The sequence below is a fragment of the Diabrotica virgifera genome, chromosome 2 (genome assembly GCF_917563875.1).
Source record: "Diabrotica virgifera virgifera chromosome 2, PGI_DIABVI_V3a".
In the NCBI taxonomy this organism is placed as follows: Eukaryota; Metazoa; Arthropoda; class Insecta; order Coleoptera; family Chrysomelidae; genus Diabrotica; species Diabrotica virgifera.
The window spans coordinates 73,154,096-73,167,519 of NC_065444.1; the positions used below are offsets into that span (position 1 = coordinate 73,154,096).

Below are 13,424 nucleotides of genomic sequence, written 5' to 3' on the forward strand. Positions count from 1 at the left end.
GAAGCATTAATTCAAAAGTTTAGAATTTTACATTGAGTTTCCTATGGCCCGTGTTCCAATTCACCACCCGGTATTGTTGATATTACATTTAGATATTTATATTTAGTTTTCATCTTTCTAGGATGGAAGAGCTCCAAGTATATGATGTAGAGTTCTTACATGGTTGCGTCAACCCGACATTAATATTAATCCATCAAGATGGCAATGGCCGCCATGTGAAAACTCGTGAAATATCCCTCAGAGAGAAAGAATTCGTTAAAATCCCATGGAGGCAAGACAATGTCGAAACCGAAGCATCAATTATTATCCCAGTACCTTCCCCCCTTGGAGGAGCTATTATAATAGGCCAAGAGAGTATTTTGTATCATGATGGTATTACTCCTGTTGTGGTGGCACCACCGGTAATAAAAGTAAGTACTTATTGGGCTTAGAGATGGTCTAAATTAATCTTATAGTGGTATTAGTGATCTAATTCATAATGGAAGTAGGGGAAGATATAAGTTTCGGAGTTCTAAACCACTTTTTTGAGGTTCAGAGGTTGTAGGGGCTGATTTTATAGACTGTACAAAGTATCAGTTACAATACTACTCTGTACGATATACTTGAGTGATAAGTGCTTGAAATAGTTGCTTATAACTTTTCAAATATCACACTATCATTTTAAATCATTCTCAAAGAGTATATGAAATTTAACCCTACATCAAGCGCGCCTATTACTGTTTCATAACCGGGCGCGCTGTGTATTTTGTACACAAAACACATTTTAGTTGATTTTACCAGATTTAGTGCGTTTTGACAAAATGACAACCACGATTTAGAAAAATAATTTATTGTTAGGTTAAAATAATAAACATAAAAAAATGTATAAGCTGTGCTAATATAACCATGTACCCACGAGTAACTTCACTCGATTTCTTCTGATTGCTTCCGATCATTGTTCCTACTTTTACTTAGCTAATTGTGGTTTCTGAATGCAATTTGCTTACAAATGTTCTATATAGCCCACATCTAACTGTTGTGCTGGAGTTCTTTGAGTCTGGACATAGGTAACAGCTTTGCAGTTCTGTTCTAGTAGGTTCTTCATATGATTTATATTGCATTAGAAAATCTTGAATATCCTGAGAAATACGTAGCATTTTCGCTTTTTCTGAAAGGTATACTTTCATTGTATCTAAGCTTAAATGCTTTAGAAAAATTCGGCGACATAATTTGAGATTTACTAATGAAGTAAAAACCTCACATGTAGGTAGGTGGTATATAATTTATTAAAAAATTTTTTCTAAAAATGATCCAAGATGGATAAAATCACAAACGTTTTCGGACCAATCAGTCCATCATCAGGTGGTAGAAACCTAAAATAAGCAAACCACTGTATTAAAAAAGCCAAGATGAAATTTGACTGTCTGAAAGTTAGGAAAATTACAACATGTGGTTACTTACTTCAGATCCAAAGTAGTTGGAACTAGCTACATATTTAGGTCAAAAGACCTTAATGTAATAATAATTATGCCATTTAGGCTACAAAAATGTCGACAATAAGTCGATGTCACAAGAAATTAAATTGCAACGGTATTACAAAGTGGTCTTCATCTTGGCCTCAAACTGACAGACTAAAATATGACATTGAACGGATATTGACAAGACCTTCTAGGGAATTTTATGTGTATGTAGTTATATTGTATTTTAGAAATGCAAAAAATATAAAAAATATTTTTACTTAACTGAATGAATTTAATTAGATATTAAATAAATGAGTAAGAATAAACAATTTAAATTAATAGTCACATGAAATTATTTATGAAAATTTCATGGCGGTGAAAGCGAAAATTTTGCCAACAGGTAATGACGTCACTTGGTAAAAAGAAAAAGAAAATGAACATTTTATGTGGTTACTGGACCAACAGAGACATGAAAACCTAAGCCTACCTCCACAAAGGATAGGAGACACGCAAAGGCACACAAATATCCGTCAGCTCAATGATCACATAATAATCATGACAAATTGGCAAAATAGTTCTCAGATTAACATTGTAGGTAATGGTGTGATAACTGTATAGTAAAAAGTAGAGGAAGGTCTTGCTTGTTGAATATAACAAAGCTAATAGAAAGTAAAATGAAAATGTTTGTGGTCAACAAACTGACAAGAGACAAACATGCCTAAACCTACCTCCACAAAGGATAAGAGACCTGTAAAGGCACACACATATCTGCCAGTCCAATGATCACAAACACTAATATCAACAATTTAACTTAGATGAACTGAAGGATTGTATATTAGAGGTGTCCAATAACCACCAGCAACGGAACCACAACCAAAAAACCTGTGTATAAGAATAAAAGGTAAATAGTTCAGAAAAATATATTGTAAATGGATGGAGGGTTTGTGAAATATATATTAAGTAACATGTAGTTAGGTAAAGATGTGGATTCGGAGTTATCAAGCTGAAAAAATAAGAATGTCTTAAAATAAAAATGAAGAGAAATATCATGTGAAGCATGGACCCTGTGGAAATAAAATAGATGTATTTAGAAAAATATGAATTAAGTGTAAAAGGTTAATTCTAAACTATGGAAATAATTGACGGTGTATAGGAGTAAAGTCACGGTTTAATGAAGTTTGACGATTAACACAATTGGGGCTAGTACGTATGTCCTTGATAATCTCCAAATCCTCATACAAATCTAACCTGAGTGTATTTTTATCTTGAATGTTGTGGATCAAAGAAACCCCTTCTGGAACCTTGAGATGATGTTTATGGACTTTAAGATGATGGGAAAAAGCAGAAGTATTGTCACGTTTGGAGTGTTCAGAAGTTCGAACTGTAAGAGACCTAAAAGTTCTGCCCACGTATGTAACATCACAGTCAGAACATGACAATTTATAAACACCACTGCGATTCATATAGTGGATGGAGTCTTTGTTGTTGGATAGGATTTTACCAAGAGTGTTATGTACTTTAAATGAAATATTAATATTGTCAGAGCTATTAAGTATATGTTTAATCTTTTCAGAAATTGATGTGTTATGGAATGGTAATGATCTATATAAAGGAGGGATGGTTGGGTTAGAATTGTAAGCCGATTGCCGGAGGAGATTGGACTCTCTCTTACGGATAAGTTTATCAATGATGTCAGGACTGTAGTCATTGTTTACAGCTATTTGTTTAATTATATTGAGTTCTTTGTTGAATTCATGAGTTGATAAAGGAATAGTGTATAGTCTATGTATGAAACTTCTAAAAGCTGAATATTTATGGGAGAGAGGATGATTGGAGGATGCGTGAATGACATGATCTGTTTGTGTAGGCTTGCGATAAATACCAAAGTTGAATTGATTATTAAGTCTGGTAATGGACAGATCTAAAAAATTGATGGCATTAGAAGACTCTAGTTCCATAGTGAATTTGATGTTTGGATGAAGTTGATTAATTTTTGACAGAAGAAAATTAGCTGTGTCGGAATTCCCTAGGATAAAGACGAGACAATCGTCGACATAACGGTACCAGTGTAGGATTTCAGTGTTTTTCATGATATAATTGGATTCTAAGTTATCCATAAAAACATCAGCTAAGAAAGGAGATAAGCAACTGCCCATAGCTAAACCATCAGGTTGTTTATAAAATGTATTATTAAATATGAAAAAATCTTGTGACAGACAAATTTGCAGAATATCTATAATCGGTGAAATGATTTGGGGTTGGATGTTATTATTGGTTAGGAGAGAATTTACCAGACTAATTGTTTCATTTTTGGACACTGAAGTGAATAAGTTGCTAACATCAAAGGAAAGCATTGTTATGTCAGGATGAAGATTAATAAGTTGAAGTTTCTCAACTAATTGGTAAGAATTTATAACTGAAAATTGAGGAGTGAAGTTGATTAGATTTTTAATTGTCTTAAGAAGGAACTTAGATAAAATAGAAACTGGAGTATTGATGAAACTGACGACTGGGCGGATTGGGATATCAACCTTGTGTATTTTCGGCAAGCCATATAACCTAGGAACTAAAGGGTTGCTAGGGATTTTACTGTATGGGGCATCATAATCCGAGAAAAAATCAGAAAAATTTTTGATATTATCTTTGATTTTGGCAATGAATCTTTTGGTAGGATCTACCGATAAGGGAGTGAAATGATTGTCTTCCAGAAAACTGGAAACCTTGTGATTATAAGTATCACGATCCAAGATAACTAAACAATTACCTTTATCAGCTTTACTGATAATTAAATCATGGTTAGAAATTTTTTGTTTGACTGATTTTAAAGATTGAAGAAAAGAATTGGTTTGTTTAGTAGAAAGATTATTAAAGAAGGAAGATGAATTGGGAGAAGACGAGTCAATGTTGGACTTTAATTTATTTAAGAAACGGTAGCATGAATTTCTAATAGATGTTCTTTCGGAAAGAGTAACAGATAGATTTTGAATAATCATATCGGTTTCGATAGAGAGACACTCTAAATCTTTTTGAGAAAATTCTTTGGGTATGGAAAATTTTAAACCGTAGTTCAGAAGTTTGATCTCATCTTCAGAAAAATTAATGTTAGTTAAATTTTTGATTCTAGGGTGGAATTGGAATTCAGAAAATTTTCTATTATATCTGGATTGTGATGCCTGGTCTGACAAAGTTTTGGCTTTAATGAGTTTAATTAATTTGTTATTTAATATATTAAATTTAAATGAGTTAGAAATTTCTACTTGATCTTGTATATCTGACATGAAGTTGTTAATATTGATGAAGCCTACAGTTTGAAGCAAAGAATCATACGTTACCTTAAGTTTGCAATTAATATAGTTTAGTTTACTATAGTGTTTACATATTTCTTTCTTCATTAGTTTGATTTGAAGAGATCTCCTGATGTTTGGAGGTACATTCTTGGAAGTTTTGATTTTACTAAAAGTTGGAAACACTTTATGATCCAGACATTGTGACACAAACCATATATCTAATTTGATGCTGTTCCTTTTTGTAGCTAGCCGCAAATAGTCCATAGCCATGTTGACTGTACTGTCATCAATAAAATATAAAGGAAAAGATTCCTCTCATTGGCTGTATACCATAATAAAAACTTACTAATGAAGTAAAAACCTCACATGTAGGTAGGTGGTATATAATTTATTAAAAAATTTTTTCTAAAAATTATCCAAGATGGATAAAATCACAAACGTTTTCGGACCAATCAGTCCATCATCAGGTGGTAGAAACCTAAAATAAGCAAACCACTGTATTAAAAAAGCCAAGATTAAATTTGACTGTCTGAAAGTTAGGAAAATTACAACATGTGGTTACTTACTTCAGATCCAAAGTAGTTGGAACTAGCTACATATTTAGGTCAAAAGACCTTAATGTAATAATAATTATGCCATTTAGGCTACAAAAATGTCGACAATAAGTCGATGTCACAAGAAATTAAATTGCAACGGTATTACAAAGTGGTCTTCATCTTGGCCTCAAACTGACAGACTAAAATATGACATTGAACGGATATTGACAAGACTTTCTAGGGAATTTTATGTGTATGTAGTTATATTGTATTTTAGAAATGCAAAAAATATAAAAAATATTTTTACTTAACTGAATGAATTTAATTAGATATTAAATAAATGAGTAAGAATAAACAATTTAAATTAATAGTCACATGAAATTATTTATGAAAATTTCATGGCGGTGAAATTCACCCTATTATATCTACTTGAAATTAGACAACCTGTTACATTATGACTATCAACTATATTACATTTCATTATAGCCAAATTCCAGATTTATTCACTAATTCTTTTACCTTATAATTATTATCTAATAATTTTCTTTTTATTTTATTTTTATTTTTCTTCAGTTTATTTTTCTTTTTGTTCTTCTTTTTACCAAGTGACGTCATTACCTGTTGGCAAAATTTTCGCTTTCACCGCCATGAAATTTTCATAAATAATTTCATGTGACTATTAATTTAAATTGTTTATTCTTACTCATTTATTTAATATCTAATTAAATTCATTCAGTTAAGTAAAAATATTTTTTATATTTTTTGCATTTCTAAAATACAATATAACTACATACACATAAAATTCCCTAGAAGGTCTTGTCAATATCCGTTCAATGTCATATTTTAGTCTGTCAGTTTGAGGCCAAGATGAAGACCACTTTGTAATACCGTTGCAATTTAATTTCTTGTGACATCGACTTATTGTCGACATTTTTGTAGCCTAAATGGCATAATTATTATTACATTAAGGTCTTTTGACCTAAATATGTAGCTAGTTCCAACTACTTTGGATCTGAAGTAAGTAACCACATGTTGTAATTTTCCTAACTTTCAGACAGTCAAATTTCATCTTGGCTTTTTTAATACAGTGGTTTGCTTATTTTAGGTTTCTACAACCTGATGATGGACTGATTGGTCCGAAAACGTTTGTGATTTTATCCATCTTGGATCATTTTTAGAAAATTTTTTTTAATAAATTATATACCACCTACCTACATGTGAGGTTTTTACTTCATTAGTAAGTTTTTATTATGGTATACAGCCAATGAGAGGAATCTTTTCCTTTATATTTTAATTTGAGATTTGTTTAACACCTTCGTGTTGATACCCGCCATCGCGATAACACCTTCGCGTTGATATCCATTAGAGAAAAAAATATTATCAATGGCCATCTTGTTAGTCTTTTACAGAATATGATGTTTATATTTGGTCAATAGTATCGACACCGCCACTTGTGGCAATATAATCTAGAATAATTTCTGGTTTTTTACCTATATACTGCATGTCATTCTGCATGCTGACACCGTAGACTTCAGATGGTAAGGTTTCTTGACCTTACCATGATCAAATTTAATATTCGTTATATGTAATGTAATTTTTCGTGTGAAAGTCCTTTGTGCTTGTAATAGATGTTTTAACTTTTCCGACCTCAAAAACAACAGCAAAGTTGAGCATTTTTTCAATAGTCAGAAGGTTTTTTTCCATCAAATAAAAAAACTGCATAAGAAATAGAAGTATTTTTATATCATACATGGGATCCATCTCTCTTCATAGTGGTATTTTGAACCTTTTGACCATAGCTCTGAAGATGGCTTTGTAAGCCGAAAGCGCTCAGCTAGGAATTATTTATTTTACACACTTCAAAAATACACTTCTCCCTATTTACCTACTACTATATTCTTTTAATGACTTATTTGCGCTGATACATACATAATTTGAAAGATTAGCAACGAACTACATACTGTCTGTCTGCACATGCGCCAGGGAATATAAAATTTCACCCTCGATCGTAAAGAAGTATAACTTCAAAAAAAATGTGCAAGTTCCCTATTGTAGATGTAATATTTATGCATTTATTTATTTATTTTTTTTTTCAGCAAAGTACAATAATATGTTATGCAAAAGTCGATCCAGGAGGTCTCAGATACCTCCTTGGTGATATGGCGGGCCATTTGTTCATGTTGTTCATAGAAACCGAATCCAGAGGTGATGGCAACGATGCAGTTAAGGATCTAAAGGTTGAGTTATTAGGCGAAATCGCGACTCCTGAATGTATAACGTATCTGGACAATGGCGTGCTTTTCATTGGATCGAGGATTGGAGATTCGCAATTGGTTAAATTAAACACGAAAGCAGACGAGAATGGTTCTTACGTAACTGTCATGGAGTCTTTTACCAATCTGGCACCGATTTTGGATATGTGTGTTGTAGACTTGGAAAGACAAGGCCAAGGACAGCTGGTTACTTGTTCTGGGGCGTTCAAAGAAGGATCTCTTAGAATTATAAGGAATGGTATCGGTATTCAAGAGCATGCTTCCATAGATTTACCTGGAATTAAAGGAATGTGGTCTCTCCAGATAGGAGGTAAGCAATTATGGAATCTTTTTTTATACAATTTGTCAGACAAAATTAAATTCGGGATGTTTTTTATTAGGGACAAACACTTTTATTTAATTGGGCAGTATAAAAACTGACTACGAAGTTTAAGGATGCTGAAGAGAAGACAAGGTCCAGGTAAGAAGAGTATTGCTAAACCAGCAGATCGAAATGGGCAAATAATAATGGATAAAACCAAAATAATTACGATAGTTGAAGAATTTTACACAAAACTATATAGAGAAAAAGATAAGACAGACGTCATCAAGTTGAGAAAAGTCCAGAATGTGGGTTCAGAGGACATCCCAGAAATAACAATTGAAGAAGTCTTAAAGTCATTAAATCAAATGAAAAACAATAAAGTAGCTTGTGGAAGCCAGATTCTTGAGCCAGTTAAAACAAGAGATAAGGCAGTATTAAAAGCATTGACACAATTATTATTATACAGTGAGCACGTAAAGGTTGGAATAAATTCATTTTTTCGTGAATGGGCGATTTTGAAAATAAATCCCGAAACAGGTCGATTTTTATTTATATTTGGTCGATTTTTATTTATATGATATATGTGCATTTATATGACATATGGGCATATATATCATATTACTGACTTCATCCATCTGGGCGTGATGACGTAATCGATGATTTTTTTTGAAATGTTATTCAATTATCTATTAAGTAATCTAAACATTAACATAGTTATGCGTACACGGTGTCCAAAATTTCTTTTTATTTAACTAATTGAGACAAAAAAAAAGAATGTATTTGATTTATTTAATTCAAAATACATTTTACCGCTGTCAGAAAACAGAAAAAAAAATGTTTATTTGACAAATAAATATTGTTTTTTTGTGCAAATACAATATTAAAGCTACATGCCACCTGGACCTCGATTTTTGACCCTTCGCTTCGTTATCGAACGTATTCGCTTCGTATCTGTTTAGTATACAGATAGCGAATAATCGATAACGAAGCGAAGGGTCAAAAATCGGGGTCCTGCCTTTTAGCAGTTTGAATATGGAATGTAAGCGAAAAAATATGTTTATTTGTTAATTAAACATTTTTTTCTGTTTTCTGACAGCCGTAAAGTGTATTTTGAATCAAATATATTACATACATTCTTCCTTTTCTCCCAATAAATTTAATTAAAAAAATTATTTTTGGACACCCTGTATAAATAATTATGTTAATGTTTATATTACTGATTAGAGAATTGAATAACCTTTCAAATGAACTACAACCCAACCCCTACTCTCATTAAAAAAAATCATCGATACATCATTACGCCCAGCTGGATGACGTCACTAGTATAATATATATTATGCCAAAAAATCGTAATTTAAAAATAAAAATCGAACTGTTTGGGATCTATTTCCAAAATCACTCATTGATGAAAAAATTAATTTATTCCAACCTTTACATGCTCACTGTAACTCTTGCCTTGCAAACGAAGTTATACCGTCTCAGTGGAATAAACTTTGGTTATACCAAAATCAAAATCCAAAAATCGAATACCTCGGTCACATCATGAGGAACAGTGAAAGATATGGACTGCTGCAACTGGTCTTACAGGGAAAAGTAGAGGGAAAGCGAGGACCAGGAAGGCGAAGGATTTCGTTGGCGTAATTGAGTTTAAGAGAAGAATAAACCTACCTTGGGCTGCATTTGGAAAGACGAAGGATATTTTTAGGCCAGTGATGACCGCTGAAATCCTACCCAGAAATTTTTAAACTCACCACAGTGGGTAAACTATAAGTTGTTGAAAGAGCATTGGAGAGAATAATGTTAAGGGTTTGTCTATGTGATAGAATAACTAATGCTTCTTCTTCTTTAAGTGTCATCTCCCAATCGGAGGTTGGATATCATTATCACTATCTTTACTCTATCTACCGCTGCTCTGAAGAGTTCTATAGAGCCGTATTTAAACCAATCGCTAAAATTCTTCAACCATGACACTCTCCTTCTTCCTATATGCCTTCCTCCTCTTATTCTCTGTATTATCTAATGCTACTACATATAAGCAAAATATTGAGAGTAGCAGACGCTATTGAAAGAATTATAATAAAAGCAGTTGATATGACTAGAAATTGGATTTAGATGGCGCAAAATCGGAATAAGTGGGAAAGAGGTGATGATGAGTATACGATGATGATGATGACGTTATATAATAACACTATATGATCACGTTATACAGGGTGTCCCGAAACTCTACCGGCAAACGAAGACAGGAGATTCCTCAGATAAATTTAAGATATTTAAGATATTAAAATGCTTCCTAAGGGAGCAAGAGCTCTTTGAAGATAACGTCTTGTAATTAGTTTTTCTTAAATCACTCCAGAACGCTTTTATTTAGAGATTACAGAGATAAATCGATTGCATTTATTGTGAATTTCTAGTACCGGTCATAGGCGTCCGTTTTGGGTAGGGCAACGGTTATTATATCGCATAACTTTTATGTCTTTAACTTTTAAGCATTTTTAACACTGGATTATTAAAATATGAGTTATGCTAGTACTAAGAGGTATTCTTGCTGTAAGTCGGTACAACATACCGTATTCTAGAAAAATCGATTTGAAAATTTTTTCCAAGAAAAATTAAAAAAAAAACCATTTAGAAAAACGAAAACTGGTACGTTTATTTATATTCCAGAGACGAATCGATTTCATTAATTGCGAATTTCTAGTACCGGTCATATGCGTCCGTTTTGGGTAGGTCAAGGGTTATTTTATCGCATAACTTTTTTTATATTTAATTTTTAAGAATTTTTGACTTTAGATTATTAAATTATGAGGTATTCTAGTACTAAAAGTTACTCTTGCTTTAAGTTGGTAAAATAGACCGTTTTTTTTTAATTTTTTGAATTTTTTTTTTTTTTTTCAAATTCAAAAAACAAATTTTCAAATCGATTTTTCTAGAAAACGGTGTGTCCTACCGGCTTTAATCAAGAGTACCTTTTAGTACTAGAATATCTCATAATATAATAATCCAGCATCAAAAATGCTTAAAAGTTAAAAACAACAAAAAAGTTATGAGATAAAATAACCGTTGCCCTACCCAAAACGGACGCCTATGACCGGTACTAGAAATTCACAATGGATGAAATCGATTTAACTCTGGAAGATAAATATGCGTACCAATTTTTGTGTTTCTAAATAGAAGCGTTCTCGAGATATTTAAGAAAAACTAATTACAAGACTCCGCGCCGTCTTCAAATAGCTCTACCTCCATTAGGAAGCATTTTCGGACTAGATGAGTTGGGTTAAAATGTCTTAAAATTATATGAGGAATCTCCTGTCTTCGTTTGTCGGTAGAGTTTCTGGACACCCTGTATAGTATACAGTGATGAGCGCGCTAACAACCGGCAAAATAGCACAAAAGATGGAAAACGTATTAAGTTGTGAAATAAAAGAAATGAAACTAGTCGAGCTGGGAAATTTAGCGATAGTAACCTTTTTATTTACATTATATTGATTATTTCCCACCTTTACACATATCAGAGGAGTATATCAACTAAAACTGTCACTGTGACAGTGGCAGTTGCCAAACTCATCCGATACGAAAGGTGGGAAACAATCAATATATAAGTCAATATCGCTAAATTTTCCAGCTCGACTAGTTTCATTTCTTTTTATCTCACAACTTAATACGTTTTCCATCTTTTATTAGCGCGCTCATCACTGTATAGCATCAACGATGAATACTATGTGAGAATTTTTACTGAGATAATGTTACTTCTAGCTACATAAAATAATGTTAGTACCTTTTCTTTATTTGTGACTTTATACATATATTTTGTAAAGCGATTTTATTCTTTTAGGAAGTAAGCAGGATAATACTCTCGTTTTGTCTTTCGTCGGCCAAACTCGAATTCTAAGTCTAAACGGAGAAGAGGTTGAAGAAACGGAGCTGCCAGGATTTGCATCTGACCAACAGACATTTACTTGCAGCAATGTGGTTCATGATCAGTTGGTTCAAATTACGCCAATATCTGTTAGATTGGTGTCGGCACAGAACAAAACATTGCTAGCTGAATGGAAACCACCAACAGAGAAGAATATTAGTGTTGTGTCCGCTAATACATCTCAGGTTATAGTGTCGACCGGTTCAGCATTATATTATTTGGAGATACATCCGAACGAATTAATATTAAAAGGGTGAGTACTCCATTGTATATATTTTTTGTATTTTTTTATTTATATTTAGATTTAATCGTTATATTTTATACACTGCACGTCAGAGAAAACGAGCACCCCAAAAATGGGCTATTTTTGATGTCTCGTATCTCCTAAACCTGTTGTCCGATTTAAGTAATTTTTTAATAGGTTATAGCCTTATTCTTTAACAATATCGCTGTAATAATATTGTTGTTAAACAGGTAAATTTTCATTGTATACCGCGTGTACGAATCAAACTGTGTTTTTTTTTTCTCAAAGTTCGCAACACCCTGTGGAATATTCTAGCATTTATAAAATACTGAAATTAAAACCCAACTATAGCCTCGTTTTTTGATTCATTCGATTATGTTGGATAATACAAAAGTCAGGTACTTTAACAACTAGCCATGTTCTTCATCAGTACAGGGTGTTTCTAAATAAGTACGGCAAACTTTAAGGGGTAATTCTGCATTAAAAAATAATGACAGTTTGCTTTATAATCGTATGTCCGCAAATGCTTCGTTTCCGAGATATGGGATGTTGAATTTTTTCTTACAAACTGACGATTTTTTTATTACTTTAAAACCGGTTGAGATATGCAAATGAAATTTGGTGGGTTTTAAGAAATAGTTATTGCACATTTTTTGACATACAATTAAAAATTTTATATTCACCATACGTGCATACGGGTAATATGATCAGTCATGTAAAGTCTGTTTTAGACTATAACATAAAATGATATAAGAAAATGGTATAACAAAAACTTACATGAAATGATTGTGTACAATATTAATACAAGAAGTTTTGTGTATTACATTGTCACATTTTGGTATCAAAATATGTTAGATGATTCTGCGCATTACATTTTAAAAAAATACTTTTTTATATTCTTGTGATGGTACATGTACTGTCAACCTCAATTTTCTTCTTCTTATTTTCTTTTAAGAATATTTTAACCTCATTTTTCTCAACATTTAACTAGTTAGTTTTACCTTTGATATTTTATATTACAAAGATATATTTTATATGATGGATAAGAAAACTCTATTATTATCAGCTGCTTCCATTGCAACATTTCTTAAAAGAAAAGTTAACCTTAAAAGAACCAATGTGACAGTATAACGAAAATAAGCTAACTGCGCATGCCTGTGTACTAAAAATTGTTCAAATAGGACATGTTCTAATTTGTATAACATTTTCTGTTACCAGATTTTGCTTCCTGTTTTACATTGTGACAAAACTTAGTATACCATTTTCTTATATCATTTTATGTTATAGTCTAAAACAGACTTTACTCGTATGCGCGCAAATGGTGAATATAAAATGCTTAACTGCATGTCAAAAAATGCGCAATAACTATGTCTTAAAACCTACAAAATTTCATTTGCATATCGCAACCGGTTTTAGGGCAATAAA

The 13,424-nt window shown here is 32.1% G+C and overlaps 1 protein-coding gene across 1 annotated transcript in view; it reads left to right on the forward strand.

Annotated features, from left to right (window-relative positions):
- The window catches only part of LOC114336064 (DNA damage-binding protein 1), a 74,353-nt gene that overhangs the window by 16,654 nt on the left and 44,275 nt on the right, over nucleotides 1–13,424 (forward strand). The window contains exons 4-6 of the mRNA XM_028286381.2: nucleotides 122–410; nucleotides 7,359–7,845; nucleotides 11,672–12,008. Coding sequence (XP_028142182.1) covers nucleotides 122–410; nucleotides 7,359–7,845; nucleotides 11,672–12,008 — 1,113 coding nt within the window. The remainder of the gene's footprint in view (nucleotides 1–121; nucleotides 411–7,358; nucleotides 7,846–11,671; nucleotides 12,009–13,424) is intronic.